The sequence below is a fragment of the Petromyzon marinus genome, chromosome 13, assembly GCF_048934315.1.
Source record: "Petromyzon marinus isolate PM22_M1 ecotype Great Lakes invasive population chromosome 13, UKy_Petmar_22M1.pri1.0, whole genome shotgun sequence".
NCBI classification, from domain to species: domain Eukaryota; kingdom Metazoa; phylum Chordata; class Hyperoartia; order Petromyzontiformes; family Petromyzontidae; genus Petromyzon; species Petromyzon marinus.
In genome coordinates this window covers 13,690,570-13,718,141 of record NC_133679.1, presented here as the reverse complement: position 1 = coordinate 13,718,141, position 27,572 = coordinate 13,690,570, and the positions used below count along the sequence as shown (strand labels likewise).

The following is a 27,572-nucleotide window of genomic DNA, read 5'->3' as shown; positions in this document are numbered from 1 at the left end:
GCTAACTAACCACTGCACCACCGCCCCCCACACATCCATACAGCCACCCACATGCATAGGCGTGCACATTGTGGGGCGGCAGGATGGCAGCGCTGCGGAAAGCACCCGCAGCGAGAATGACCTGGGATTGATTCCAGACTGGCACCTTTCTAACAGAATTTGTATCATCTCCCCTTATTCTGCATGGTCTCCACCAGATTTCTCCTGTTTTCTTCCACATACATTGTAAATGGTGTTTAAACATCCCATTGTAGCAGGACCCTCCTGGACAAAGAGTCATGCGACTCATTCTGGCTTTCCTGGGTTAATCAGGAATATTTAGATGTTTTTTTCCCTGGATTTTCTGTTTGCACAGTCACATAATCACTTTAAGATGTTTTCTTGTTCATGTTTTTGTTTGTTGCGGTTGCACCCGATTCAAGAGCCGAATGGCTCAAAGGGCTATCTATACCTAATAAATGGAACTATGAACTAATCAGTGGGGTTGGAATAAATTCACCCTCGCTCCCTGCCAATGATTATATTGAGTTGTAACGATTCAGCAATTGGCATTCCGGCCGGGGTTCGATCTTTTTTTCTTTCAACTTCCTCATGAGTCACTGATTTTCTAGTGCTGGCGAGCGTTGGTTAAACCCATTGCACACAACAGAAGCAACGTCGCGTTTTCTTTCCTATGATGCAGTCGTTGGTGGCGTGGCAAGAGACCTTCAAAATTGCAGTTCGCTCTTGAAAAAATAAAATTTTGTTTTTATATAATAGCGTCATTCATGTGACTGCACCACGTAAACACTGTGCGATCCGCTACGGAAAGAAAGCGCATGCATTAAGATGTTTTCAGCCAATTAATGAGCGTGCTTATAATCCTCGTCTCTTGAGGGGTCTAGCCTGTTTAAACAGAACTGAGATTGAACGCGCTACTCTTGAGAACCCGGTTTAATTGCTGATTGGAACCCAGCTTCCAACCCAGGATCAGTGGCGACCCAGTGCTTTGACCTCTGAGCCACCCACTCATGCGTAGCATTGTCTTTCAGAGAGCTGCTCTATAATTGGGGGGGGGGGTCTTCTGAGAGCACTCAGAATTTTTTGGAGCGGGTGACGATGCAGATAATGATAACAATTGTGATGATGGTGACGATAATGACGACGACGATGATCTGAATGCCTCACCTGTCTGTGCTTTCCCACCAGCCCTGCACTGAGGTCCTCTTCCTTGACATTTTCCACGAGTACAGTGAGACGCTGACCCCCGTTCTCCTGGAAATGCTGCACGCACTCCAAGGTGAAGGACCACGACGTGACGATTTAAATAGATTCTCACGGTCACGATACGTGCTTCGAATTGTGGCTGTAAACAATGTGGTCTCTGTTGTGTGCAGTGGCTTCTGGTGACCTCTTACAAGCGACTAGAGGCAGCTTGTTACATTAAAACAAATAATTGATTCTTGAATCACAAAGTTTCGTCTAATTAGCGAGAAGTTGGTGGGGTGAATTGTTTACCTGCCCAGGAAGAACCAACAAGGGGAGATAGACTTGCTTCCCACAGCAATTGCTTGTGAATTACAATCTAATTTCCAGCATCAATTAATTAAGCTCTACATTTAATTTGGCCGACTTAATTCCTGGTTTGCTTAAAAATGTGATTTATATTGCAGAAAAAAAAACATTCTTGTGTAAATGCAAGCTGGGCAGATGAAAGCTGAGGTATGCATAAGCTTGCGTGTTTGGGTGTGTGCTGTAGTGTTGTGGTTAGTACGCTGCGCTATGAATCTGGCGACCCGGGTTCGATTCCTGCTCACGGCCAACATCAGTGACGATTATCTGAACTGGTCCTGGGCCTGCCCTAGGTCGACTCAGCCTCAATTTAGAACCTTGTGCGGTGTGTAAACATCGCCACTGGGAAGACAAAGGCGGTTGGGCGTGGTGCTGGCCGCCCACCCCCTCGTGTACCGTTTAGACTTTCATAGGTGCTCGCTGACAGCACTTGTGCCAACAGTCTGTTAAAGCTATACGGGGGATCTTTGTATTTGTGTTGAGCGGTGACCCAGCTGTATGTTAGCATAAGCATTGGGGAGACAGAGGCTGGCCGGGCGTGGTGCTGTCTATCCACATCTTCATATGCCTTGCTGGCCTTTATAGGTGCTGCTCACCAGCAGCACTTTCCCACAGACGGTCTGTTAAAGGCTAAACAAGGAATCTTTATCGGGATTTGTTTTTGGTGTCCCAGTACGTTAACGCACTGCACCATGATCCCATCGGACCCGCGTTCAATTCCCGGCCACGGCTAACACCGGCAGCGAGCCGTATCTAAACCAGTTGCGCGTCTCACCAAAGACGACTACTCGACCTTACATGAGAAATCTGGTGGTGTGGGTGTACATCGGCACCGACGGCTTGACTTGGTGCTGGCTACACCCACCACCACCCCCCGGTTGTGTGCCGTTGCGGTTCAGTAAGTCCAAAAGGGTGCACGGTTGTGGGATTATTGCCTTTTGTGTTTCTGCTCGGTTTGCAGCAACACCAAGGACTGAATTTAAACACTGCTGGCTCAGTAGAACTGTGGTCTGATCATGCGGCGTAGGGAAATACAAGTCACATTATAATTGTGATCCTCCCTTTGCCAATAAAACACTGCTATTTGCATATAAATTGGGTGTTAGCTCGGGTTTATAAAGAACTTTTTTTCCCCCAGCATATATATTTTAGCTATTGAATAGAAAAATAAATGTTATTTCTACTAAAAATTGCATTTACTGGCAAATCATGTCATGGACACTTCAGTTCGCAATTGTTTTAATCCCAGTGCTATCTTGCTTGTGCGCTTGCATGTGTGCGTTGTTTGTCGGATAGAATTAAAAAGGAGGATATTGAATAGAGGGCTCTGAGCGGCTTTGTTTTTACTCCGGGAGGCCTTGTTTATTTATTTATGTCTCCATCTTTCTCTCTTTGCAGTCCCCACCAGCCAGGAGGATTCCGTGGGGTTATTTATTAAAGATGCAGGTGGGTACTAAATAACGCATCGGCAATTCATCGCCGTGGCTCCGCGCTATATTTAGCGGGGGGGGGGGGGATGAGGAGGTCTGTATGAGTTTTGGGGGGGGGGGGGCTTGTCATCCGTTGGGAGGGCTCCATTTTCATCCCCCACACTATATTCCAGTGGAAAAGTATGGCCAGGAGTCATCTGCTCTGGACCATTCAAAGTAAAGGTGCAGCGCTGCTATGACTCGCTCACGCCACTGCCCGGCGTAAGGGCGTCGAGTGGAGGGAAGGAGGAGGCCCTCGGACAGGAGGGTACCTTGGACTCCTTTTCCTTGGTGGCCAGACGTTTTGGAGAGGGCAGGAGTTTATCGGCACAGCTCCACCACGCACGGCTTGACGATCAAACTCATACTTTATTGTGTTTAGTTTCTTGTCCTTCCCCGGCACCTCCGATTAACGCGGTTGGCCACATACGGTGCGAAAGAAGTTCAACATACACACGTGCGTCTCTGCGAGTCTATACACTCCACTACTATACACTACATTATACATTACACAACACACCACTACTATACACTAAACTTCTATGTCACACACTACACCACAATGTTAAACTGAAAACTAATTTCTTTGGAACTGCTTTTTTTTGTTTAGTTTGTTGTCCTTCACCCACACCTCTGATTAGCAGTTTAACATACATACGGACTTAAGAAACTTCTTCCGTTGTTTCAACCGCGGCAAATCTAGCGTGCTAGCCGCCACACCACAGCAGCATCTGATTGCTGGTGGCGTGCTTTTTTTGTTGTCAGCATGCCGCACGGCATTGCACGTTTTGATTTTAGCATATAGAATATTTTTTTTTCCCATATCTGGCCGCTTTACACGGCACCAACGTAGCAATAAGTGAACGCGAAATGTATCACCGTTCGGTGGGCGCTTTTAGATTGGAAATTAGCGGCAGCTTTAAAGTAAGATTTAGCCCCTGAAGAAACAAACATCTCTTATCTTGTAGGTACAAATGCACATAGGTTGTGCCCTCCCGCGCTGTGTGCGACGTGAATTTGAAGGCTCGTTAACGGGGAACAAATTACTCCGCTGTATTGTGCAAGAAAAGTCTCCGCAGCGATGGATTAAAAAGTTTGGCAGACATAAAGATTCAGACTTTGTATGGGACACAGTCTAGTTATGAATGTGCGTACGTACGTATAAAGAGCTCTCTGTTTTTTGAGGTTGTATAGTCCTTTAAGGTACGACTGTTCCCTTTGTATGGCACAGTCGGGAGCGTTTAGTGCAGTGGTTAGCCCCTCTGCACAACGAACCCAGTGACCCGGGTTATATTCCCAATCACAGCCACCACCAGTGACACTTATCTAAGTACCAAGTAAAATGCACTCGGATATGGAGCTGGCCACCCCACCCCATCACGTGCCGTGCTGACCTTAATACTAGTCGCTAACAGCACTCGCCATAAAAAGGCTGTTCAGGCTATATAGGGCATCTTTGTATATGACCTATAGGTGAATAGGGATGCATTGTTACAGTTGATTTATAGGATAACGACAGATGTGTGTATTGAAATGTGTAGCCATTCATGCTGTCGACTGCCCCTGTTCAAGTTCAGACTCCAGACTTTCCTTGTAATCTTCTGCCTACCACTTACTGCCTTTGCCTCTCTACAAGATATGCTTCTATATAGATGCAGTGACATTTAGATGCCACGTAAATCTACATTGCCTTATGTAGGTTATATGTAATTGAGAAACACGCTGTGTAGCCGTTAAAGGCTCAAACATTCCCCAAATTGGTATAAAGAGGATTGGGACTCCTGAATTGAATTGCGACCCAGGATTCTAAGAGTTGTTATCGCTAGCTTGCTTCTTTCTTTGAGGTGTGGTTGCGTTCCCACTGACGCCCTGTCCTGTTGTGTGAGGGGTGCCACGGTGGCTAGGAGATGTTAACTACCTCACCTGGTATTCAGGAGGTCGTGGGTTCGATCCCGACCCTGACGCCTGCTGCTCCTGTATATTTGGAGATTGCATGTTCTCCCGGTTGATTTTTCTCCGGGTCCTTTTTTCCCTTCGCATTTAGAAACGTGCGGTTGTGGCCAGGTCGCTTCTGAAAAAGAGCTATATAGCTCAAGTGAGCCTTTCCTGGTAAAAAAATAACAAATGGTGTGCTGCATCAATCCCTGGTTGTCCACGCACTGTCTCCAGTTTACAACGCGGTTGGCCTGGCTGCGTACGAGCTCTTTGACACCGTGGACTTTGATGAATGGTTCAGAAACCAGCTCGTCGTCGAGCTGCAGGTGAAGGACTCGAGGTGAGTTATATAAGACCTGCCAATTCTCTCCTCCCGTTGAATTAAAATATTAACAAGAGAAGAATAAATGCCTTAAATCGCCTTGCATCTTGGCTACTGCAGCTCCCTCTGTACTGTGGCCTCTTCAAATCCGTCCCCACCAATTCAGTTTGTTCCTGAAGGTGCTTAACGTTTCAAGCAAAGCTTGGCGTATCTCGTTGATAAATTGGTTTGCGAGGATTGTTCATCGACTCACCCAGTAAGCGAGGTGAATACCAAATAATTGGTGCTTTCTATGCGTGCACACGTGACGATTTAATTTGTTTGACTATGTTGGGTGGTGGATGGTCTTAGGACACAAATCGACCAGATTGTTGCACGGCCCACGCTCAAAACAAAATCGATCACGAATCGTAATTAGTGGCCCACGAAAAAAATGACGTGTGAAGTAAGTAAATTAAAAAAAAAATGGTCCACGGATTGCGCTTCGTGTGGCTTTCACCTCGCCGCGTGGCCGTTGCTGGTGCAGGTACCGGCTGATCCGCAGGCGGGTCATCTGGCTGGTGGGCCAGTGGGTCGCGGTGAAGTTCAAGCAGGAGCTGAGGCCAGTCCTCTACCAGGCGCTGCTTTCCCTGCTGCAGGATGCCGACCTAGTGGTGCGTCACCGCCCCCCCCCCCGCTTTCCCTACCGTGGCTTGTTGCACAATCTGCCATGTACCGCCAAGCTAAGTTTACTGATCGATTCGTCAATTAAAAATGTTATGCTCGTGATAACCTGCATCAGATTATCTATGTATGAATACATTATTTTCATCATTTTTTTTTATATGCCGCTGTTTATTATTTGGTTCACGTAACCCCCCCCCTCCCTCACATGTGGTCACTAGAATTGCAGACCCATCAAGTGAAAAAGCCTTGAATCGTGGAGCAGGTGGCGAGTTGCTACACCCATTTAAATTACCCAGGAAAGCCTCGACTGGGTCTCCAGACTGCTGTTATTCATTCAAGAGGGTCCTTGATTATGGGTATGCCTCTGCTTTACCGAGTTGGTCACAGCACTTAATTGAGGGTAATTTTCATTGCCCTCAGGAAGGACTCATTGTGACCCCCAGGAACTAGGGATTTATGGTATTTAAGAAGAGAACCCTCTATGTGCAATGTATAATCTTGGACCAAGGTCAAACCAATACATTTTCTGAAATGTTTCACTGTGACCTTCCATCATGATTCATAATCACTTGTGCCATCTGACCCAAAAATCAGCCATTAATCATGATATCGGTGGCGAAAGTCTGCTACGTGTGAAATGAACGTTCGTTATCGTTCGTGGTGGTGAAACCTCGCGGATTGCCCCCGTACTCTGCGTAATGTAAGTAGCGACCGGGGCAGTAGAGGATGAACCCTTGTGAGTCTTCGCTTCAATCGCGTTGTGCAGTTTTATATCGGTGGATTATATTGCCAAGAAAAAAATATATATTCTTGCCCATACGTGTAGGCCGGCTTTGTTCCTGTCGTCAGCTTGGGCGCAAGGTGCCCGGTCAGTGGCGGCAGCTGTGGCAGCCGCGGCACTGCTAGGTGCGGCAGGGGCGTGGTGCGGCTGCTTCTCCTTCGCTGCTATGGCTGCGTTCGATTGGCGCCGGAACCTACGACTATGCGATCAACGCTCTCGCATTTAATCCGCTTGGTTACCTCTCAACGCGATCTCACACCCCCCCCCCCCGCCGCTTCCAAGGTGGCCGACCTGGCAGATAATGAACTCCCGGATGGCGCGTTGCGCCGCCCTCGTCAGACGTGATTGCTTTTCCCGGTTCCCTGCTGTGCTGCGTGTCCCCCGGTTGTCTTAATGAGGGCTGTTTGCCCGCGCCCCCTTGCAAGCCGCGCTATTCAATCGGGGCACCCGGCGTGCTCTATCGCTGTCGGTACTTGGCACACGGTGTTGACTTGTAATTATCTTGGGGGGCGTTTCAGCGTCTGGTTTGCGTGAGATGCCGATGAAGGTCGACTTGTTGTTGATGTTTAGCTTTGCTCTGGCTAGGCTAAGCAGTGCTTGGGCAAGTAAATGCGGAAGAGACTTTCACTTGCAGCGACGTGCGTGGGATTTGTGTTCTCTTGCCACCGAATTGGCGCACGGTATAAAGTGTCGGAGCACTGAGCCGGCACACTGCTGAGATCCTGGGATCGATTCTAAGCTCCAGCCACCCCTGATGAAACCGTGTTTTCAAGCATAGCAATTTGCTGGTCTCAGCCCGATCGCCAATTACTGCACCAAAAAAAGGAAACCTATCGCATTGTATTGGATATTTAACAAAATTTCAGCATATTTCAGTTGTGTGGATTTACCATTTTAATTAGTAATTCTATTGCTGGCTTTCCTGGGTAAATAATTATTGTACATATTTCGTGGAGCCATTTCTGACGCAAGGTGGTGCACGTGCACAGCATCACCGAATGTATATGTCGTTAAATAATATGGTTTTTCCCCTTTTTTTCTGGCAACAAAATTGAAACCTTTTTACGAGGATTCATGTCTGCATTAACCACAATACCTGCAGTCAAAATGCAAACAAAAAACATACTATGATAATATATGCATTGTCCTTGAAACTGATTGGTCCACACCAAGGGACAGCTTTCTTTTGAGCCTCGACCCAATTGGTGCTCGACCAGATGACGCCAAAAGGCGTACAGCTCAAAGACAATGCACTATCAAAGTAATGAGGGCTCGGGGTGCGCATCTACATCATTAGACCTCCTTTGCCAGTACCAAAATGTAATAATAGGGTTTTTCCCCTTTTTTCTGGCAACAAAACTGAACATGATTGATCTCAAACAGTATTCTCATGCTCTATGCCAGCGCAATCATTTGGCAGTCCAATCAGCCCAACTTTATCATGGGTGAGCAGCTCTGTGCTGTTGGTTTCAAGTACAGCGTGCGGCATGAGTTAATGCACCCATCCCACCTATCTGGAACCGGCCTGGTCCTGGTCTCGGTCACTGCCAGCCATGATTCTGTCCCGTGCGTGAAAACCTCTGACATATTGGCACAGACACCTTGAACGCAACACTGATCCGTGCAGCCAGCGTGTACGTATTTTTGCTTCACTAGTAAAATTGACATTAAAATATTTTCTTGGCCTCTGGTCCTTGGGGTGTTTTCACACACACACTCTTCCTTGGGAACTTTTCCATCGTGGCAGAGAAGTAGCGCTGCTGAAGTTAATGCAGATCACGTACGCTTCATTGGGGTTGGGAGAGTGCAGCAGGGAATAAAAATTCTGAGTATATAGATTGATTGATAGATTTTATTTATTTCAACAGGAAGGGCCCCAATAAGCTGTTGGGTTCTATTTCATGGGCGTTCTGTGACGATACAGGTATTAGTTTACACAATCATGGTTACATAGGTCGCGATACAAACGGCGAGTTTCGGTACATGTGCTTCACGTGTCTACAGGAATAGGGAACAAAGTAAAGGAAGGAAAAAGATGCAATTCAACAAAGCAAATGCAGTTTGCTAAGTATGAGCCACACAGAATCACGCTCTCTGCCAATTAAATATTACAGCTATGTCAGACCATCAGAATCTTGATTTGTTTCTCACGGAGAAATGCGATGAACTATGAAGCTCTTTTCACATATATTTCCAATAGGGGAGGATCAGAAAGTTACAACAAACAATACACAAACGATAGGAGTGCAAAGAATATCACTAAAAATGTATAAAATAGATAAAGTATATATTATATAACGCATCATCGATTCGCGGGCAACATCACTGACATCCACCAAGCCTCTGCAGAGGCTATTGAAAAGTTTAATCACCTCAATACACACACACACGTATATAACTTTGCTCATTTCACCTTGCCACATGAAAGCACGAGAAGGTTTGGCTCTCATTGGTTTTAGGAACATACTGTCCGGCAAATCGAAGCGCGGCCCTGACTGTAACGGTGTTTATCTCTTTCGCAGGTTCGGCTGGCAGCGGCGACCACCCTCAAACTTTATATCCTTCTTAAAGCGATTACACCCATTATATATTTACTGCTAAACTAACAAAAACTATTAACACTATTTTTTATTTTACCGAGTAAGGCCCACTGAGCTTATAAAGCTCTCTTTCCGAAGCGACCTGGAGAACACAAATGATACCTCCACAAAGTGGCTTATGATGTGGAAATCTATTGCAGCCAAATACTCTAAATGCATATTTCTAAATGTGGAGGGAATAACCGGGGGGCCTGGAGAAAAATCCACGCGAGCACGGGGAGAACACGTGGACTCCGAATATACAGAAAGCGTCGGGGTCAGGATCGAACTCCTGCATACCAGGCGAGGTATTTAACATCTCGCCACCATGGCGAGGTGTTGCTGGGGGGAGGCCTTTATCCAGCAGTGGATTGACAAAGCTGCAGTTTTTTTTACTTAATTAATTGAAAGATCGTTATCCTTAACACGAGAGAGCCAAATATTAAAAACGCCTGTGGGCAAACAAAAACACGAGTGACATTTTTCTTAATTAAGAGTTGGATGCTCTCATCTGTGTTTTTCCCACACAATTAACCCCTGTGTTATCTATGTGGTACAGCTCCAATAAACCATGCATAATAAGGTGAATTTAGCCACCACTTCTGGGTGAACTTATCTCCCTAAAGGTTCTAAAGGTACAAGGTTTTTTTCGCGTGGATAATCGGGGGGTGATTTCGCACGTTTATGCAGGAGTGCCGTGGATAGGGGAAATATTTTAGACCTGACAACACTTGATTCGTAATTTATTTTTTGGGGTCAGATCGCCGTGTGAGTAAAATGTTGCGTCATTAAAAAAAAACACTCTACCCAACAGAGCCAATCGGTAACGTCACGTGTTGACCAAACTTGACCAAATTATTACCGCTTCAACAGCGCCCACCGGTGTGTTGTTTGGAGAGCGATCCGCACAACGCTTAACCGGGCACGATGTGTCACAGGTTGCTGCTCAACACCGGTGGCGCTGAAGCAAGTCATGAATTGGCGTGTTTGTTCATCACGTCATGACTTTATTAATTGGCCGCGTCATGTAGAGGGGGGTGCTCGACGCGCATTTTAATAACGCGACCGAACTGACCGCAAACATGAGCCGTGAATCTTAACATTGTTCGCGAAAGCCCTCCTGTTAGTGCGCCCCGTGATAGACGTGATCGGGCTGTGCGTTCACGAGCGGCCTGCCAACGGTGTTTTGAAGGTCGCATTCGGCCCTTAGTGATGTGTTAGGTTCCCCACCCCTGGTTTGCAGCGTTTCCAGAAGCCTGCACTGGATGGGGAGTCCGACTCGCAGTTAGAAGGTTGCGAGTTTAAATCCCCGGGTTGGTTTTGCAGTCGGGCCTTCATTCAACCAGAGTTCGCCAAATCGGCACCCCTTTGTGGGAAGTCGCCACTTGTCACGTGGATCGACTCGTCCCCCTGCCATAGGAATGTGGAATCTTCACACCGCTGGTTCGTGGCAGGAAAGCACGTCGACTTGTTTCACTTGCGAGAAGCATCGCAGGCAGTACCGCTCATGTACAGTGTCTCCGTTTTTTTTCTTGACGAGCCTCATACCTGTGGATGATTTTGACTTCAAGACCGAACAGTTCACGCCTGTAAGTAAAAGCCCATGAGAACTTTCGCCACTCAGGGTCTCAGCTCAAACCCCCTCCACCCCCCACACTCACGGCGCCCCACTTAACTTACCGGCAGTGAATCCCCAGCAATCTCAGTGAGCCCCACACACACACATGGACATTCTTAATTAAGCCCGTGTAATTATCTCGGTTGTATAAAACCGGCCGAACCTTCACCATCATCCGTGCTTTCTCAAGCCCTTCTCAAGGGTTATATTTGGGACATCTTAATAATACTCGTGCACACTCGGCATCGAGCCGGTCTGAGATGACCGGGTATTTAACTGTTTGTTTATCGATTAAAATCGATTTGTTAAGCTTCTGACACGCATTGAATGGCAAGTCAGAAAGAATTGGGACATTTACAAAGTATGGTAATCATGCGGTCGCGTTGCATTTCAGGCTGTTGTAAGAATTGTGGAACGTCATCGGCAAAAAACGAGCCGAAACAATTGCTTTGTCAAGACGAATCGCGATCCGGAATCGTGACAATTTATCCCGAGCATCGCCGGGCTCGATATTTGCGAGCGGCTCGTCGTTTTCCGCGGTGCGCGCGGTGCAGTGTATCGACGTGACTGCTCTCTTCGCGCTGACCATCCGCGCTTGTCTCCCGGTCAGTACCTCGAGTCCATCTTCAGCCTGCTCTTCCAGCTGCTGCAGAGCGTCTCCGACTGCGACTCAAAGATGCACGTCCTGAATGTCACGTCCTGCGTCATCGAGCGGGTCGGCTCCCAGGTGCTCCCTCTCCTTTCGAATAAACCGATGTCTGACGTTGTTAAATGAAGCTGCTCGCTTCGGAGCGCAGTGGCTGTCTGTGCCTGCGTTAGACGGATGCGGGCAGCAGTAAGCGCCGTGGTTTGACGCACCGGGCTACAAATCCAGCGACCCAAGTTCGTTTCTCGCTCGCGAACCAATAACAGCGGCGAATGTTGAAATGGTCCTGGACAATCCCCTAAGTTGACTCGGCCTCAAGTAAGCACCTGGTGCGGTGTGTAAACATCAGCACCGGGGAGACGAAGCGGGCCAGGCATGGTCTTGGCCACCCACCCCTTCCTGCACCGTGCCGGCCGTCCATAGGTGCTCGCTTAACAGAACTTGCCCCAATAGTGTGTTAAGAGGCTACACGGGGGGGGATCTTTGTCTTTGTTACACAGATAAGGCCGCATTCGGGCTCGCTTGTGCAGTACTTGCCGGTGCTGTGGAAGCAGTCGGAGGAGCACAACATGCTTCGCTGTGCCATCCTCACCACCCTCATCAACTTGGTGCAGGTGAGCATGCCGCTTCGCTCGCTCGCTCGCCCTTCCGCTCGCCCTCCCTGCCTCTCGCAGCCCTTCTCTTCTCCCCTCGCACTGCCCGCAATAATTTGGAACTGAAATCCCGTCATCTCACTAAAGCACTTTTACCACCTTGTTCGGTTCCAGGAAAGCGTATTCGCCCTTAGCTATTACTGCATAAGTAGTGCTGTTTGTTGCTGGCCTGTTCGCGTTTTTGGGCCTTTGGGCCTGTGCTCGACAACCTTTGGGAAAGGGGGAGGGGGCGATGACTTCACCCCTTATTTTGTCCCTCCAGGGACGATACAATGGTATCGAGATGTTAACTACCTCGTCGAGTATACAGAAGGTCGTGGGTTTGATGCTGACCCCGACAGTGCCTGTATATTTGGTTTGGAGTGTGTATTTTTCTTCAGGTCCTCTTGGGTTTTTTTTCTTTCTCCACATTTGGAGTATTTGGCTGGTATACATTCAGACAAGGTAAGCTGCTTTGTTGAGCTATAATTTGTGGGCAGGTCGCTTCTGAAAAAGAGCTGTATGCCTTTGTGGGCCTTATCTGGCAAAATGTAAGTAGTTTTTAAGTAAATCTTTATTCCTTGCTTGAGCTCCAGCAAAACAAAGAACAAAGACAAAATACAAAAAAGAATGCAAAATACAACTACAGATTCATGTGAAGCTGATAATATCATCAGCGTCATGTTGTGATATTGTTGGTATCGTGTAGGTTAATATCACGGCAGCCCTCATTGGCAAGCGCCAACGGGTACGTAAAGCACAATGTTTTTTTATAGTCCATTGGGCAGCAGAAGTCTCTGGCAAGGGTGCAATAAATACTCAGAGTAAAGATAAGATGGCACATTCGTTTTGCAATTGCGATGGGATCCAGTGGAACGAAGGAAAGTGATTATGAGGTCATGTCGACCATGATGACCTATTAACCTTGACCTTAATATGTACATCACGGGAGAAATTAAATAACTTCTGCACAATAGAGAACATAAATAATCTTCCGGATCTGGGTAGGTTAAGCTGCCCCACCTGCGTAATTCATCTCACTAACATCTCAGCACGCCCCTAAGTCATTTTCACTTAATACTTCGCTGTAACAAAAACAAATACTTCAATTCTGTGACCTTTCACTTGGGACGGCAATTAATGTTTCTCGTTCTCAGTAGTTGTCGGTGGGCTCTCATAAATTGAGTTTATGAACTGCAGTTTTTATTTTTAGGAATCGATAGATGCTGAGCACAGCCAGCAAAGCACAGCCCTATCAACGTTTGTGACAGTTAAGCGTTGAACACGTTTTTTGACTTGAGCGAGGGCAACGTTCGAAGAGCTCGGGGGGGGGGGGGGGGGAAGAGATGACGGCACGGAATTTTCTTGGCCACGGGAGAACAAGCAAAACATGGGCTTTCCTCTCGCTTCCCACCGTCCAAATTTTGATTTAAAGCTTTCGTGACTGCAGGGATTCATATTCTTGGTTCTTTCGGTAAAGTCACGTAGAAGGGAAACAATAAAATAATAAAAATATAAAACAATAACATTCTCACGACGTTTCGACTGCAACACAAGCAATCATCATCAGGTGTGAAAACCTCAAGAAGATTTGAAGAACAAAAAACCGCAACTTTCTTCAAATTTTCTTGTTGTGCTTTTCACACCTGATGATGATTGCTTGTGTTGCAGTCGAAACGTCGTGAGAATTTTATTGTTTCATATTTTTATTATTTTATTGTTTCCCTTCTACGTGGTGACTTTACCGAAAGAAACCAAGAATACGATTCCCACCGTCCATTACGGACCTCGCGTTGGTGCCAGCGCCGCTGGGTTTCGTCTGCGTTGTCTCGTCTCGCAAGGGCCTGGGTGCGGACAGTGTGGGCCTCTACCCGTTCCTGCTGCCCGTCATTCAGCTCAGCACGGACATCTCGAAGCCCCCCCACGTCTATCTGCTCGAGGACGGGCTCGAGCTTTGGTAAGAGCACCATCTCCGTACGTCTGTTTTGTCAGCGACCGCCCTGCACGCACCCTCAACCCGCCTCCCATTTGTCGGTTTTATCCCGGCAAGGCTGCCGTTTGTTGCCATTCAAGTAATTTGATTGATCGTTCTCCTTCGTGCCTTCGAGTCGGTGCCGCGCACCGATCGGCACGATGTCCAATGATTCGCCGCGCGAGCTGTGAAAGCTGTCCAGCATGTTCGACTGAAATGTCCAAAGTCCTGCTGTGAACAACGCGCGCACGGCACGATCCGAAAACACATCAGCGAGCAAAACCGCGAAAAAACCTACGCGGCGGTAGTAGTGGTGGTCATGTGATTTATCGGCATGCGCCGGATCAGTATGCGGGGAGGTCAGAAGTGGCATGTGTTGTTGTACCTGGCCGGGGTGTAGCTTCTTTCTTGATTAACCGCGTGATTGCTGCTCCCCCCCCTCCCTCCCTCTACCATACAACATCAATCAGCTTATGCCTCGCTAACAGAAATAAAATAAATAACTCCTGGTACATTTGGGGTGACGCAGCCCGGCGTGTTGCGTTAATTGAAGCCGCGTTTCCCGGCCGCATGCCGTGGCCGCCCACAGCGGCGGTGGCTGCCACAATCTGCCGCGTGTTGGTGCGTGCGCGCTCACCGTGACGCAGAGCGATGTACGTGGAACATCTTTGGCAGTTCGCTTTTTTTTTTTATTTCTCCCACTACCAGAAGGGACAAGAATGTTGGCCGATGAAGTTTAAAAAAAAAATTGCGTAGCATTTTTAGCGCAGATTCCCATCCGGACAAATTCGGCCCAAGAAAAAACGCTGATTGGCGGTTTGCCTTGTTTTGTCGGTGATTGAGATGTTGTTGCTTCATAAAAAAAAGATGATCACGAACGTTGTTCACTAGGGAGATATTTTTTTCTCACGTAATTTTAAGCTTTTTTCTTTCAATTGCAACCTACATTTCAAAATTGCGCACCTATGTTTGTTTTAGAATATATACGTGGATACGTTTGGTTATATTCTTGAATAATTTCTGAACTCTAATATTCGAGTCCTTCCAGATTGTTTACAGAAAGGTAATGGTTTTCCTAGTTTACCGACTTTTTTTTGTTCATCACGATCCTGCTACATTGGGATGTTTGCAAAATTATTTTCATGATCGTTGGCTTTGTGTGGGAAGAGAACTGCACAAATCCCACCACACATACGAGGGTGATGAGACTCAGAGCTCCGCACAGATGGGTTTCATTGCTCCGTTTTGTCAAAAAACTGACCAACTCGCAGTGCAAGCCTTCAACACCTGGTATTTCCAGGCAGTCTCCCATATAAGTACTAACCAGGCTCCACTATTGCTGATTTGGTCACGGACAAATCTCCTGTAATAATAGCGTTAATGGAATTGTTCCTTGCGATGAAAATAAAATATAAAAATAAAACATTGATATGCCATCTCTCACCCATGGGTCAACTAATCCGGTCGTTTGGAACATAATGGAGAAAACGTCAGATTTTTACGATTCATAAAATCTCCTTGCAGCACCTGTGGTTTTTGGTTGCCCACCGTTGCGTGAAGGTCAGCGCATGATTAATTGTGGAGGAGTCCTGATGACATTCACGAACGGGACATCTGGGGACGAAGTCATCCTGAAGGTTGCGTTCTTTTTATTCTTTTTTTAATGACTGAAAACGCTCGTTTACGAGAGCTCCTTTGGTTTTTAATGGGATGGCATCGCACGCGCGGGGATCCGTGGATGGCGGGCACAGGAGAGAGCATGCATTGCAAATCATCTCATAAATATTTACCAAATTAAATAGTAAAGCTGTAATCTCGCGCCTATTAGTGCGGTGGGCTTAGGCGGCAAGCTGTCGTTTGCTCGCCTCTTGGCCCGTGTATTATTAAAATCTTAAGTAAGTGGGTTCATTATTTTATTTGTTCTGTGCGTTGCATTTTATTTGTGTGTGCTCGCATTGCCCACTGCACGCGTAATAATGTGTAATCTCTTTAATGGTAATGAAAATTGTAATAATGTTAGTGTTGCTTGGCGGTCGTGCTTGAACCGTGCACCGACGGCGGGATCTGGTAGAGGGTAGCAGAAAGTGTTGGCGAGATGTGGTGGTGGAATCACCGGTTTTGGCAACCGTAACATCTCGGCCTATCCAGGAAAAACTCACCGAGTTCTGGAGAAAAATTTTATTTTCAGCAGGATTCCACTATTATTGGGATATTTACATATATGTTTTATGTTATGGGTTAACATCACCGCTGCAGCCACTAACTAGGAGGCGCTGCCATTCGCCACGTTGTCCAAAAATAAATGGGAATCAATTCCCTGAATCAAATCACGGACGTGAATTGTTCCACACCTTATTATAAATCAGTTTAATTTGGCTTGTAGCGGAGATCCAAATGAGCCCGTTTATTAACTCTTAACACTTATTATAATCTGGATTGCCGTAGCCATTTAAATTGATGGTCGTGGTGTCGATGGATTTTTTTTCGCGTGGAAATACAGTGTCTTGTTTAATAAGTGCGGTTGTAGTTGCTTTATTATTGCTCATAATACGTACACATTTACAGTAAGCGTAGGTCATAGTTTATTGTGTACGAACCAAGACCTTCATTTGGCAAACGATTCTTTCCCTATTCATTAAGCCTAACCTGATGGACCCTGGCGATAACAATTTAATATTAAGACGCTGGCCAAATTAGAACCGCTTTTAATTAAGTTGCTATTTTCGTCTTTTAAAAATTATTACACATGTGTACACACACACGCACGGGCTGCGCACGGCGCGCTAAAGTAAAATTGTGCGTGTTTGTTCGGAAGAATATTATCGGCACGTTTAATACGCGTAGGTCACGCAGCGCAGCTGTTCCAATGCTTTTTTACTCGCTGGTGGCGGTGGTGGTATTGGCGTTCTGGCCTGCGCGCGTGCGAGCACGTGATATTTAAGAGAGAAACAGGAGCCCCGGTTTGTAGACACAGTATTAGGCCGGCATTTGGTTAAATATCCTGCGCGTGTATGCTCTTGCCTCCCCTTCTAAGCAAACAGTCGGGTCAATTATGCTCGCGGCGCAGAGAAAGGGGGGGCCCAGTGCTGGCGCTGGATCTGCCTGGGACACAATTACCGGGTTTCCATTGAGAAGCAGGAGAAATAACTCTGATTGGTCCAATCCATAGTACATTTGTGTTGAGTCATTTTAGGTGCGTTGGTTGTGGATGGACGGGAGGGGGGGGGGGAGGTGTGGATGGTTGTTTGACCATACACCGCTGGTCATCGCGGGTTGGTGAAGAGGAGCACGTATTGTCTCGCCTCGCAGGTGTATGTACGTTGTATGTACGTTGAACTTCTTTCGCGTCATACGTAGTCAGCCAACCGTAGTAATAGGAGGTGATTACCGAGACTGGTACGTGTGTCTCTATCCAGCACTTGAGCTACTCAGATGTATGAGGCACTCGATCCGCCTTGTCCCCCACACACGAGTCGATTTGGTATCACGACCCCACAATCCGCCTGGCTCCCGCACACGTGCCGATTTGTTCTGGCCTCCATCTCCGCGGTGGCGGCGGACGTCGCGGCAACGGACGTCCGCTCGGGCGTGTCCACTCCTTCGGCCGCCGCTCCCGTCGTTCAGCCTCCACGGCCCGTCGGGCCACCATTGCCCTCTCCAGCAACTCTCGTCCTCTGCTGAAAATCGCTGCTTGCTAGCAAGTAAATGCTAAATTTTTTTTATTTAGTTGCGCTAATTTAATTGGAGCGGAACATGTAAGTCACACCTGAACGGAGGGGTGGGGGGCGAGAGGGCTTTGTATGGAACGGGGCCGCTCGCCGGACGGATTGCTAATGGCGTAATTAACATGGGGAGGCAAGCTTCGGCGGGCGACCTTGTTCCCGTGGGGGCGGTGAGCTGCAGCTGATGATATAACGCTGATTGACACTTGTGAAATTAGGCGCGGCGTGTGCTGTGGGGGTGGGGTAGGGGGTGGGGAGGAGGGGAGGGGTTGGGGGGCACCTGTCTCGACCGTCGGCGCGTGCGCCCAGCGGTCACCCGCACGCTGACGCCGCTTGCACATCACTTCTGTCAATCTGGCCGCGTATCGGCATGCTAGGTGCGGCTTGGCTGAGCGGGTGTGATCGCACGTATGGCTTGGCTGAGCGGGTGTGATCGCACGTATGGCTTGGGTGAGTGCGTGATGTGTGTGGTTGGGTAGGTGAGCCCGCTACGAACCTGACGACCTGAGTTCGATTCCCGCTCACGGCCAACACCGGTGACGATTAGCCTCCTCGTGTGCCGTGCCAGTCTTCGTAGGTGTTCGCTGACAGCACTTGCCCCAACAGTCTGTTAAGCCTATGCGGGCATCTTTGTCTATGTGGCTGGAAAGTAAGTAGGTGGGTGAGTGAGTGTGGCTGGGTGGGTGAGTGAGTGTGGCTGGGTGGGTGAGTGAGTGTGGCTGGGTGGGTGAGTGTGGTTGGCTAGGTGAGTAAGTGTGTGTAGCTGGGATCAAAAGACCACAAGAGCCGCAAGGCTTGTGGCGCGGGTTTCTGGGGGGGGTGGTGGGCACCGCGGTGGGGTGGGGGGGTCTGATTATTTAGGGTTTCGGCACTCCTCGCGATATTAACCGTTCACTTGGCCTTCCCTCCGCAAATTAATTAGCCGCGCTTACAACCACGGCATTAAAGTGACATTGTAGGTAATGCGGGCGTAATTTAATTAGCGCCGAGCTCCTCTTTTTGCCCCGTTATTACTCTTCCGCTCCTGAAGCGCGCTCCCAAACATTAGCCGCATTTCGGTTATGTTTCCCCGCCGCATGGCCGCGTTGCAAATCTTCCAGATTGATCGTCGCCCGAGCTGGCCTTGACTGCAAATTTATTTTTACCTTTTTTTGTTGCTTTGCGCCGCACAATTCCTATTGGTTCTTTGCGGAGGTTCGTGAATTTGTTTCGCAGGGTGTCGGTTTTCGCGGATGCATGCGTTTGTTTTATGGTCTGTTTGCGAAGTCGTCCTGTTTTACAATTAGCTGCGGAGATAAATAACGTCGGGACTGAGATGTGCGTGTGGCCATCCATTTCCCGCTTTTCGTTAGTCGCCGCAAGAAATGTCTCCCTTCTTTTTTGGTTTCCCGCTAACAGAATCTTAATAACACGATTACAATCGCGTCTTACGGCTAAATTTCGAGCTGAGAAAATAAACAGACGCCGCGGCCTGATCCGCTGGAAATTATTCTTTGAGAGCAAATGTTGAATGCTCAGTTTTTGTTTTCTTAAGACTCTGCACATCTCCCGAGTGTGCGGATTAAAATAGAGATTAAGGAAAGGTCTGCCCTGCCGCACAAACACAGACCTTGCAAAAACCTTTTCACCCCCCCCCACCCCCCCGTGATTAATGCTGCCTTATAGCCGTAAAGTATGCAGCTGGGTGACATTCTGGGCGTCTGCCCTATAAAGAAGGCTTATTTCGCAAAACATCAGCCTCGCTGATATCAAAATGTAAAATCAGTTTTCCGATCAAATGAGTGTAACACTCTGCTGCTCAACCACCATTTGCCTCTTGAAGGGCAGTCGTGACATTTCTACATTGACGTGGCATGTGTCAGTCATTTCACAAGGAGCACTATATGGCAGCGCTCACACCAAAGTGGGGTGAGGGTTTTCTGCACGGGTCCTGATGAAGAGCCATTGCTGAAAATGCGAACCGACTGAATATTAACGATGTGAAGTCCTTTTTTTGATTCTCATCAGTCTTAACACTGAACCTACCCCGTCACTCGGGGTTTGGCTGCTATGGCGTGGCCGGGCGTGTGGCTTGTTGACGCACGGCATGGCGTCTGCTGTCGCGCTGCCCAGGTTGATGACACTGGAGAACAGTCCGGCCGTCACAGCCGAGCTGCTGCACATCTTCCACAACATGCCGGCCATCCTTGGTACGCCGCACTCTCCACAGGGACACCGGGCGTTCGGCGGATGCGACTAATCGTACAACGCGTTCACCCGTCTCGACCTAGTCCTCAGCACGATGGGTCGGGCTTCGCACCCACCCACCCTCACTCAGACCGAGAGACCCGAACCTCAAGACATTAAAAAACAATCTCAAACTGACCGAGGAACTCTCAGATCAAATGTTGTCAGAATTTTAACGAAGTCTCTACATTCAGGGTCGTGATTCGACTCAATAATTTTTTCGTTTTCTCTTTGTTGCGTTTTCAGTTGGCCGGATGCGAGCCGTATCCCTAGGAAGGCCGTAGCTCGTTTGGCCCTTACGAGAGCATTTGTGGGCCGCGTTTGACCTGCGGGCCACCAGTTAAAGAGTGGAGGCTCCTGCCAGCAGTGGTGTGAGCGAGCAGTCGCAAGGTTGCACCTGTACCCTTTTGTAAAGACCAGGAGCTTTAGTGTTCTTGTAAGTGAACCTGAAGGGGGTGAGGCTCATCCTGGCCTCAATAAAATCCCCCACGTGAACCGGCGATTGGACCGCAAGGATCCATATAATAACAACAACAAAACTTGAAAATGTTTTATTGCTGCATGCGGGTGATTCCAGATGCTGCATAGGTAATATGCTCGGTTCGCCACATCTCTGCTGACGTAGTATTCCCAGGCAGCAGCTTCGCTTCTTTAACGCTCACCTGCCGGTGTTTAACTGCTCGTTAGACGGCTATTGTTCGTAATAATTGAGAGCAAACTTACAATAGGTACAATCAAGTACGCATTGCCAATGTCGTGCTCCGGTCTGTGTACGCAGAGGCAATGCGCGCAGTACTTGAATGACATTCTGATTTGTTTTATAGGTTGGCCGGTGTATGTGCACACATACGAGTGTGTGCTAGCGTTCATTGCTTAATTTCTCATCAATTGTCAGGATTGCATGGAAACTTATTAGCACCTCTAAATTCATCATCATCATCATTACTTTTGTAATTTCATAGAAAGAGTGCCCATTGATTTCATTTAACCCAATAGTGTTCCTCTTAGGCAGTGTAATGAAGCCGGTGCATTGCAAACGGCAGGCTCATGAATATAAATCGGACAAAAAAAGTGTAAAGTTTACGCCGTTCCGAGCCTTCACAAATTTGAAATTTGATATTGAGGCCATGAAACTCCCATACTTAGTCCGTCCCGTGTCACCGGCGCATTTGGGAAAAGCCTAATCCTTTCCACTTCTCGCTGTCTTGCGCCGTGAGCGATGCAAACCCAGCGTTAGATGACCGCACCAACTCAGGCCACGCTGCGTGATTGACCGATGCCCTTAAATGACTCGGTATTATTATTGACGGACCTCCCTCGTGAATTACCTTGCCCTCGCAGGATATGTCGCGTTCGTCTCGACAGCTTCTCCAACCCTCTTTGCCGATTACGACAGAACCATCTGAAGTGACTAACTCGTCCTTATTATTTGCGTTTGCTTAACCAGGAAAACCTCAAGCAGTCTCTTTACACTTGTTTTCATATATATAAAGGGTTCTGCCAAGTTTTGTCACAGGAGTGGGCGACATGCCTCCTTGTAATTACAATCGAGTCATTTGCAGGTGATTTCTTTAGGCATTGGGATGTTTGGCCAACACCAGTTACGGCGTATGCTTTTTTGTTTTTAAATAATGGGAGGAAACCAAAGAACCCGGAGGAAGCCCATGCAGCACAGCAAGATGTCATCCAAACTCCACATAGACAGGCACACCCGAGGATGGAATTGAACCCAGGTTCCTCTTGCTGTGAGGCACACACGTTATCACGGCGCCACGAAAACTGAATGGATGCATGCGCTTGCTCCTGCCTGCTGTCTGCAGAACTGGGCTCGGAGAACATTCAGATGTGTTTACAGATCGTGCGGGCCTACACTTACTTGGCTCCTGTCGAATTTCTGGAGGTGAGAGCTATGTTTTATTTACCGTTTACCGCCACACCCCTCCCCCTTCCCTTGGCAATCCCCTGCTGGATGGTCTCCCCACCCCGCCAAATGCAGTGTCAGTCACAGGCGTTGTTTGACCTTTTTTCACCACGCGGGTCTGTGAGGGTTGGTGGAGGAAAAGGGGATGGGACCAGATCAGAACGCCACCGTGGCGAGATTTTAACTACCTCGCCTGGTGTACACGAGGTTGATCCCGGCCCCGACGCCTGTACATTTGGAGTCTGCATGTTCTCCCCGTGGTTGCGTGGATTTTTCTCCGGGTCCTCTGATTTTCCCTCCACGTTTAGAAACATGCTTTAAGAGTATTTGGCTACTATAAATTTCGACATGATAAGCCACTTTGTTGAGCTGTCATTTGTGGCCGGGTCACTTCTGAAAAAGAGCTTTAAAACTCAATGGAACTTACCTGGTAAAATAGATTTTTTTAATAGTTTTAGATCATTTGTCACTAGCCGCTACTGTTTTACACGGCTGTGAATTGAACTCGGGTCGCCCGATTTACAGCCCGCTCGGTGCGCTAACTGCTGTGCCACCTCTCCTCCCGTGCAGGATGTGAGATGAGTGTCCTTTCCGACAGCGTTTCTCCACTCCAGACCTCGCGAACCACCCGCGGTCCGCATCTTCCTGATTTACCAATCCCTTGTGCCCATGTGCAGATTGAGCCACTGCACGTGTTGCGTGGCTGCTCTCCAGGACTGGAGTCGAGAAACATTGCTGTAATGCCTTCCCATTAGCTGATATGTAGTTCGCACAATGCTGTATTCCTGGGGCACTTTACACACGGCTTGTATTGCAGTGAAGGCAAAGACAAAATCTCTCATTGTATAACTTGGTGCACGGATTGGTGTATGTCTGGGTGCATGGATTGGTGTATGTCTGGGTGCACGGATTGGTGCATGTCTGGGTGCACGGATTGGTGCATGTCTGGGTGCACGGATTGGTGTATGTCTGGGTGCACGGATTGGTGTATGTCTGGGTGCACGGATTGGTGTATGTCTGGGTGCATGGATTGGTGTATGTCTGGGTGCATGGATTGGTGTATGTCTGGGTGCACGGATTGGTGTATGTCTGGGTGCACGGATTGGTGTATGTCTGGGTGCACGGATTGGTGTATGTCTGGGTGCACGGATTGGTGTATGTCTGGGTGCACGGATTGGTGTATGTCTGGGTGCACGGATTGGTGTATGTCTGGGTGCACGGATTGGTGTATGTCTGGGTGCACGGATTGGTGTATGTCTGGGTGCACGGATTGGTGTATGTCTGGGTGTATGGATTGGTGTATGTCTGGGTGCACGGATTGGTGTATGTCTGGGTGCACGGATTGGTGTATGTCTGGGTGCACGGATTGGTGTATGTCTGGGTGCACGGATTGGTGTATGTCTGGGTGCACGGATTGGTGTATGTCTGGGTGCACGGATTGGTGTATGTCTGGGTGCACGGATTGGTGTATGTCTGGGTGCACGGATTGGTGTATGTCTGGGTGCACGGATTGGTGTATGTCTGGGTGCATGGATTGGTGTATGTCTGGGTGCATGGATTGGTGTATGTCTGGGTGCATGGATTGGTGTATGTCTGGGCGCATGGATTGGTGTATGTCTGGGTGCATGGATTGGTGTATGTCTGGGTGCATGGATTGGTGTATGTCTGGGTGCATGGATTGGTGTATGTCTGGGTGCATGGATTGGTGTATGTCTGGGTGCATGGATTGGTGTATGTCTGGGTGCATGGATTGGTGTATGTCTGGGTGCATGGATTGGTGTATGTCTGGGTGCATGGATTGGTGTATGTCTGGGTGCATGGATTGGTGTATGTCTGGGTGCATGGATTGGTGTATGTCTGGGTGCATGGATTGGTGTATGTCTGGGTGCATGGATTGGTGTATGTCTGGGTGCATGGATTGGTGTATGTCTGGGTGCATGGATTGGTGCATGTCTGGGTGCATGGATTGGTGCATGTCTGGGTGCATGGATTGGTGCATGTCTGGGTGCATGGATTGGTGTATGTCTGGGTGCATGGATTGGTGTATGTCTGGGTGCATGGATTGGTGTATGTCTGGGTGCATGGATTGGTGTATGTCTGGGTGTGTGGATTGGTGTATGTCTGGGTGCACGGATTGGTGTATGTCTGGGTGCATGGATTGGTGTATGTCTGGGTGCATGGATTGGTGTATGTCTGGGTGTATGGATTGGTGTATGTCTGGGTGCACGGATTGGTGTATGTCTGGGTGCATGGATTGGTGTATGTCTGGGTGCATGGATTGGTGTATGTCTGGGTGCATGGATTGGTGTATGTCTGGGTGCATGGATTGGTGTATGTCTGGGTGCATGGATTGGTGTATGTCTGGGTGCATGGATTGGTGTATGTCTGGGTGCATGGATTGGTGTATGTCTGGGTATATGCCTGGGTCGGTGTGCGGCTGATGCATGGATTAATATTGAGGTTTAAGACGATAATATGCAGCGTGTTGCGTGCATGAGAATGCATATTCTCGGATTTATGCTTGTAATGTGCTTACATTACAGCAATGCCAATGATATACAAACTTTATAAATTAGACCTTATGAACTGAAAAAAACGAGACTGTAAAAACGCAACAAGAAAGAATCAATCCTTGAAATGGTTCATGGCCCTGATTCGTGACAATTCATGCGAGGGGGAGGGAAAGTTAGTTGAGTGACCTCATTGTGAACTCAAATCCCATACGGTTTAACACAGCCTCAGTGCAGTGACAGTGATTTTATTGGAGCAGTGTGACGGAACATCTGGTCGTGAATTTTACATCTTTTTTTCAAGCTCGTGTTGGACATCCTGGGACACAAAAAACAAAGACCAAAGATCCCCCGTGTAGCCTTAACAGATTGCTGGGACAAGTGCCGTTAACGAGCACCTATCAGGACCGGCACGGCACACGATGGGGTGGGTGGCCAGCACCATGCCCAGCTGCCTTTGTCTTCTTAGTGGCAATGTTTACACACTGTACCAGGTACTAATTTGAGGCTGAGTCGACGTAGGGGATGCCCCGGACCAGCTCAGATAATCATCACGGGTGTTCGTCGTGAGCGGGAATCGAACTCGGGATGCTGGGTTCGTAGCGCAGCGCGCTAACCGCTACATTAACGCTCCCACGCACACACACGCACTCACCGTGTCCATCTACAAAATCGAAACGTGATCGTATCATCGCGTCTTTGCGATGGAGGCAAGAATGCTGCCAGGATGGAACCGACGGCTCTTCGCGATTTGCAAGCCCAAGTGGTTGGCTTGTTCTTGGAACCTTGAGCTGTCATCTGCCTTTGTGCCGTATGGTAATGGTAACCTCGGGGGCCTTCTGCTGGATGATGAATGCTCGCATGTAAATGTTACCGCGTCCCCGCAGAGCTACGGGGCCACGCTGTGCAAGGCATTCTGCGACCTGCAGGCCGACATCACCACCGAGGGGCAGGTGCACATCCTTAAGGTGAGTGTGGTGTGTCCGTCACTCCACGTGTACGTGCTTGTCCCGTTCCCTTAATTGCAATCGTTGTGTTCTGCCCACCTGCTCACTCGCCGACTCGCCCAGTTTTGTCGTTTGTTTGGTAGCACGCGCTCATGCGCACACGCTCATGCGCGCACGCTCATGCGCGCACGCTCATGCGCGCACGCTCATGCGCGCACGCTCATGCGCACACGCTATGTCACTCATTCACCCAATTGCTCACTGGCTCGCCTGCTCTCTCACTCATTCATCCTTTCAGTTACCCGCTCCGCTCGCTCGCTCATCTCTCTAACCCACTTGCTCACTCGTCCACTGATCAGCTCACTCTGGCCACCATCCCGTTCAACTCGCTCATGGTGGAGACTTGACGTGCAGAAAATGTTATTTGCGATGTGTGCAATATTATGGAGATGTTAAGTTTAGGCTAGTAATGGCTCGAACGAAAACAAGACAGGCGAGACATTCGGAGACACAAAAATGAGGTGAAAAAAATCATTTAAATCTTTGTGACCTCGGGTCATGACATTTCATTAAATGTCGGGAGGATTGAAAAATCATAAAAATTCCTAACAATATTAAAGTGACTTCCAAAACAGACAGCTACAAAGGAGATGGGAAATTAATGCATTCTCGAGTCAAAATCGTGACCTCGAATCGCGACAATTTAATTTTTTGCACGTCTCGCGACCAGTTGTACTCCTTATCCGAGACAAGGGTGTGCAGGGAGAGGGGGAGACAGAACCCCCCGCCCCCCCACTCGCCGCTCCAGAGACTGAGACGATGGACGGAGGAGGGGGGGGTCGTGTCCCCACTATAATTAGACTGGTCCCTGTAGCCATCCCGACACACGGAACCTCTTGAGTGCATGCGTCTCTCTGCGAGCTACAGCGACAGGGTGAGGGGGGGGCGGGGAGAGAACCCTTGACTTTTGCCGCACTGCAGTGGCGGGGTAGACGGACGGATGGATGGATGGACGGACGCACGAGCGAGTGAGCGAGTCACTCCACCGCCGTCAGTCCCGCTTGACAAATGCATTGCTGGCCATGGAGAAATGGCATTCCGAGCTGGCAGTGATCGACGGGCGAGGGGAGGGTGGAGGGGAAGGGGTAAGGGGAGGGGGTGTTGTAGCCCGGGCCCTTGCTCACGCCGACACTCGGGTCATGGTGCAAGAGCCCCCATTAAGCAAACGGAATCCGGCCAAGCGTGACCCAAACTGTTTGCATTAAAGTTATGGAGCCCGTCACTTGGCGCAGAATTAATGGCGGGGAACGTAAGGTGCACACAGTGTATAGCTAGGGATGTTAAGTCGGGATTTTTGCTGCTCGGTGAAGGTGGCGTTACTATTGATTTTTTTATCATTATGTTTGGAAATGTTTCACTGTGGCCTCGTTTCACAGGTTTGTCCTCGTCAGCACTGCTGCCTCTACGCGTGCGGAACTTACGCTTGCGCAAAGAGCCCCCCGTCTCCTTAGAGGCCTTCACACTTCTCTCTGTGTCTGTCGCTTCTTATCTCAGTGTCTCTCTGGGTAGCTCCATGTCTGACTTGGTGTGTTTATATATTTTGCTGTCACTTTCCATGTCTTTCTCAGTCTTTGTCTATATCTCCATGTCTCTGTGTCTCTGTCTATTTGTGTCGTGTGTGTGTGTGTCTCTCTCCCTGTGTTTCCCTGCCGCATCTGCCTTGAGCATCTCTCTCTGTTTCTCTGTCAACTCTCTATCTCCGTGTATCTGTGTGTCTATTAACTGTCGGAGAAAAGTAAGCAGGATTGGGCAGAACACGTCGCTGGATGGGATGAGCGCTGGGGGTCCAGACTAACCATGGCAGGCAAAGGGAGAACTCGTGGGGACTGAGCGATGAAGCCGGCCCATGTGCAGGATCTAGATGAGATGTTGCATGGCAGGACCGTAAAGAGACTGTGATGGCACATTGAGGCTTTCATCCACCACCGGATCACTCGCGGCTGATGGTGAAGATTGTGTGAACGAAGATGGGGAAGGGTTACATATACAATATGCATATATATAATGATCCGACA

The 27,572-nt window shown here is 48.5% G+C and overlaps 1 protein-coding gene across 3 annotated transcripts in view; it reads left to right on the top strand.

Annotated features, from left to right (window-relative positions):
• The window catches only part of IPO11 (importin 11), a 92,865-nt gene that overhangs the window by 39,725 nt on the left and 25,568 nt on the right, over positions 1-27,572 (top strand). For all 3 annotated transcript variants that reach the window (XM_076066887.1, XM_032953626.2, XM_076066886.1), the window contains 12 exons: positions 1,189-1,279; positions 2,950-2,997; positions 5,190-5,295; positions 5,804-5,930; positions 9,247-9,280; positions 10,852-10,892; positions 11,532-11,648; positions 12,068-12,181; positions 14,041-14,156; positions 20,006-20,082; positions 21,940-22,019; positions 25,438-25,518. In XM_076066887.1, the coding sequence (XP_075923002.1) occupies positions 1,189-1,279; positions 2,950-2,997; positions 5,190-5,295; positions 5,804-5,930; positions 9,247-9,280; positions 10,852-10,892; positions 11,532-11,648; positions 12,068-12,181; positions 14,041-14,156; positions 20,006-20,082; positions 21,940-22,019; positions 25,438-25,518 (1,032 nt within the window). The remainder of the gene's footprint in view (positions 1-1,188; positions 1,280-2,949; positions 2,998-5,189; positions 5,296-5,803; positions 5,931-9,246; positions 9,281-10,851; positions 10,893-11,531; positions 11,649-12,067; positions 12,182-14,040; positions 14,157-20,005; positions 20,083-21,939; positions 22,020-25,437; positions 25,519-27,572) is intronic.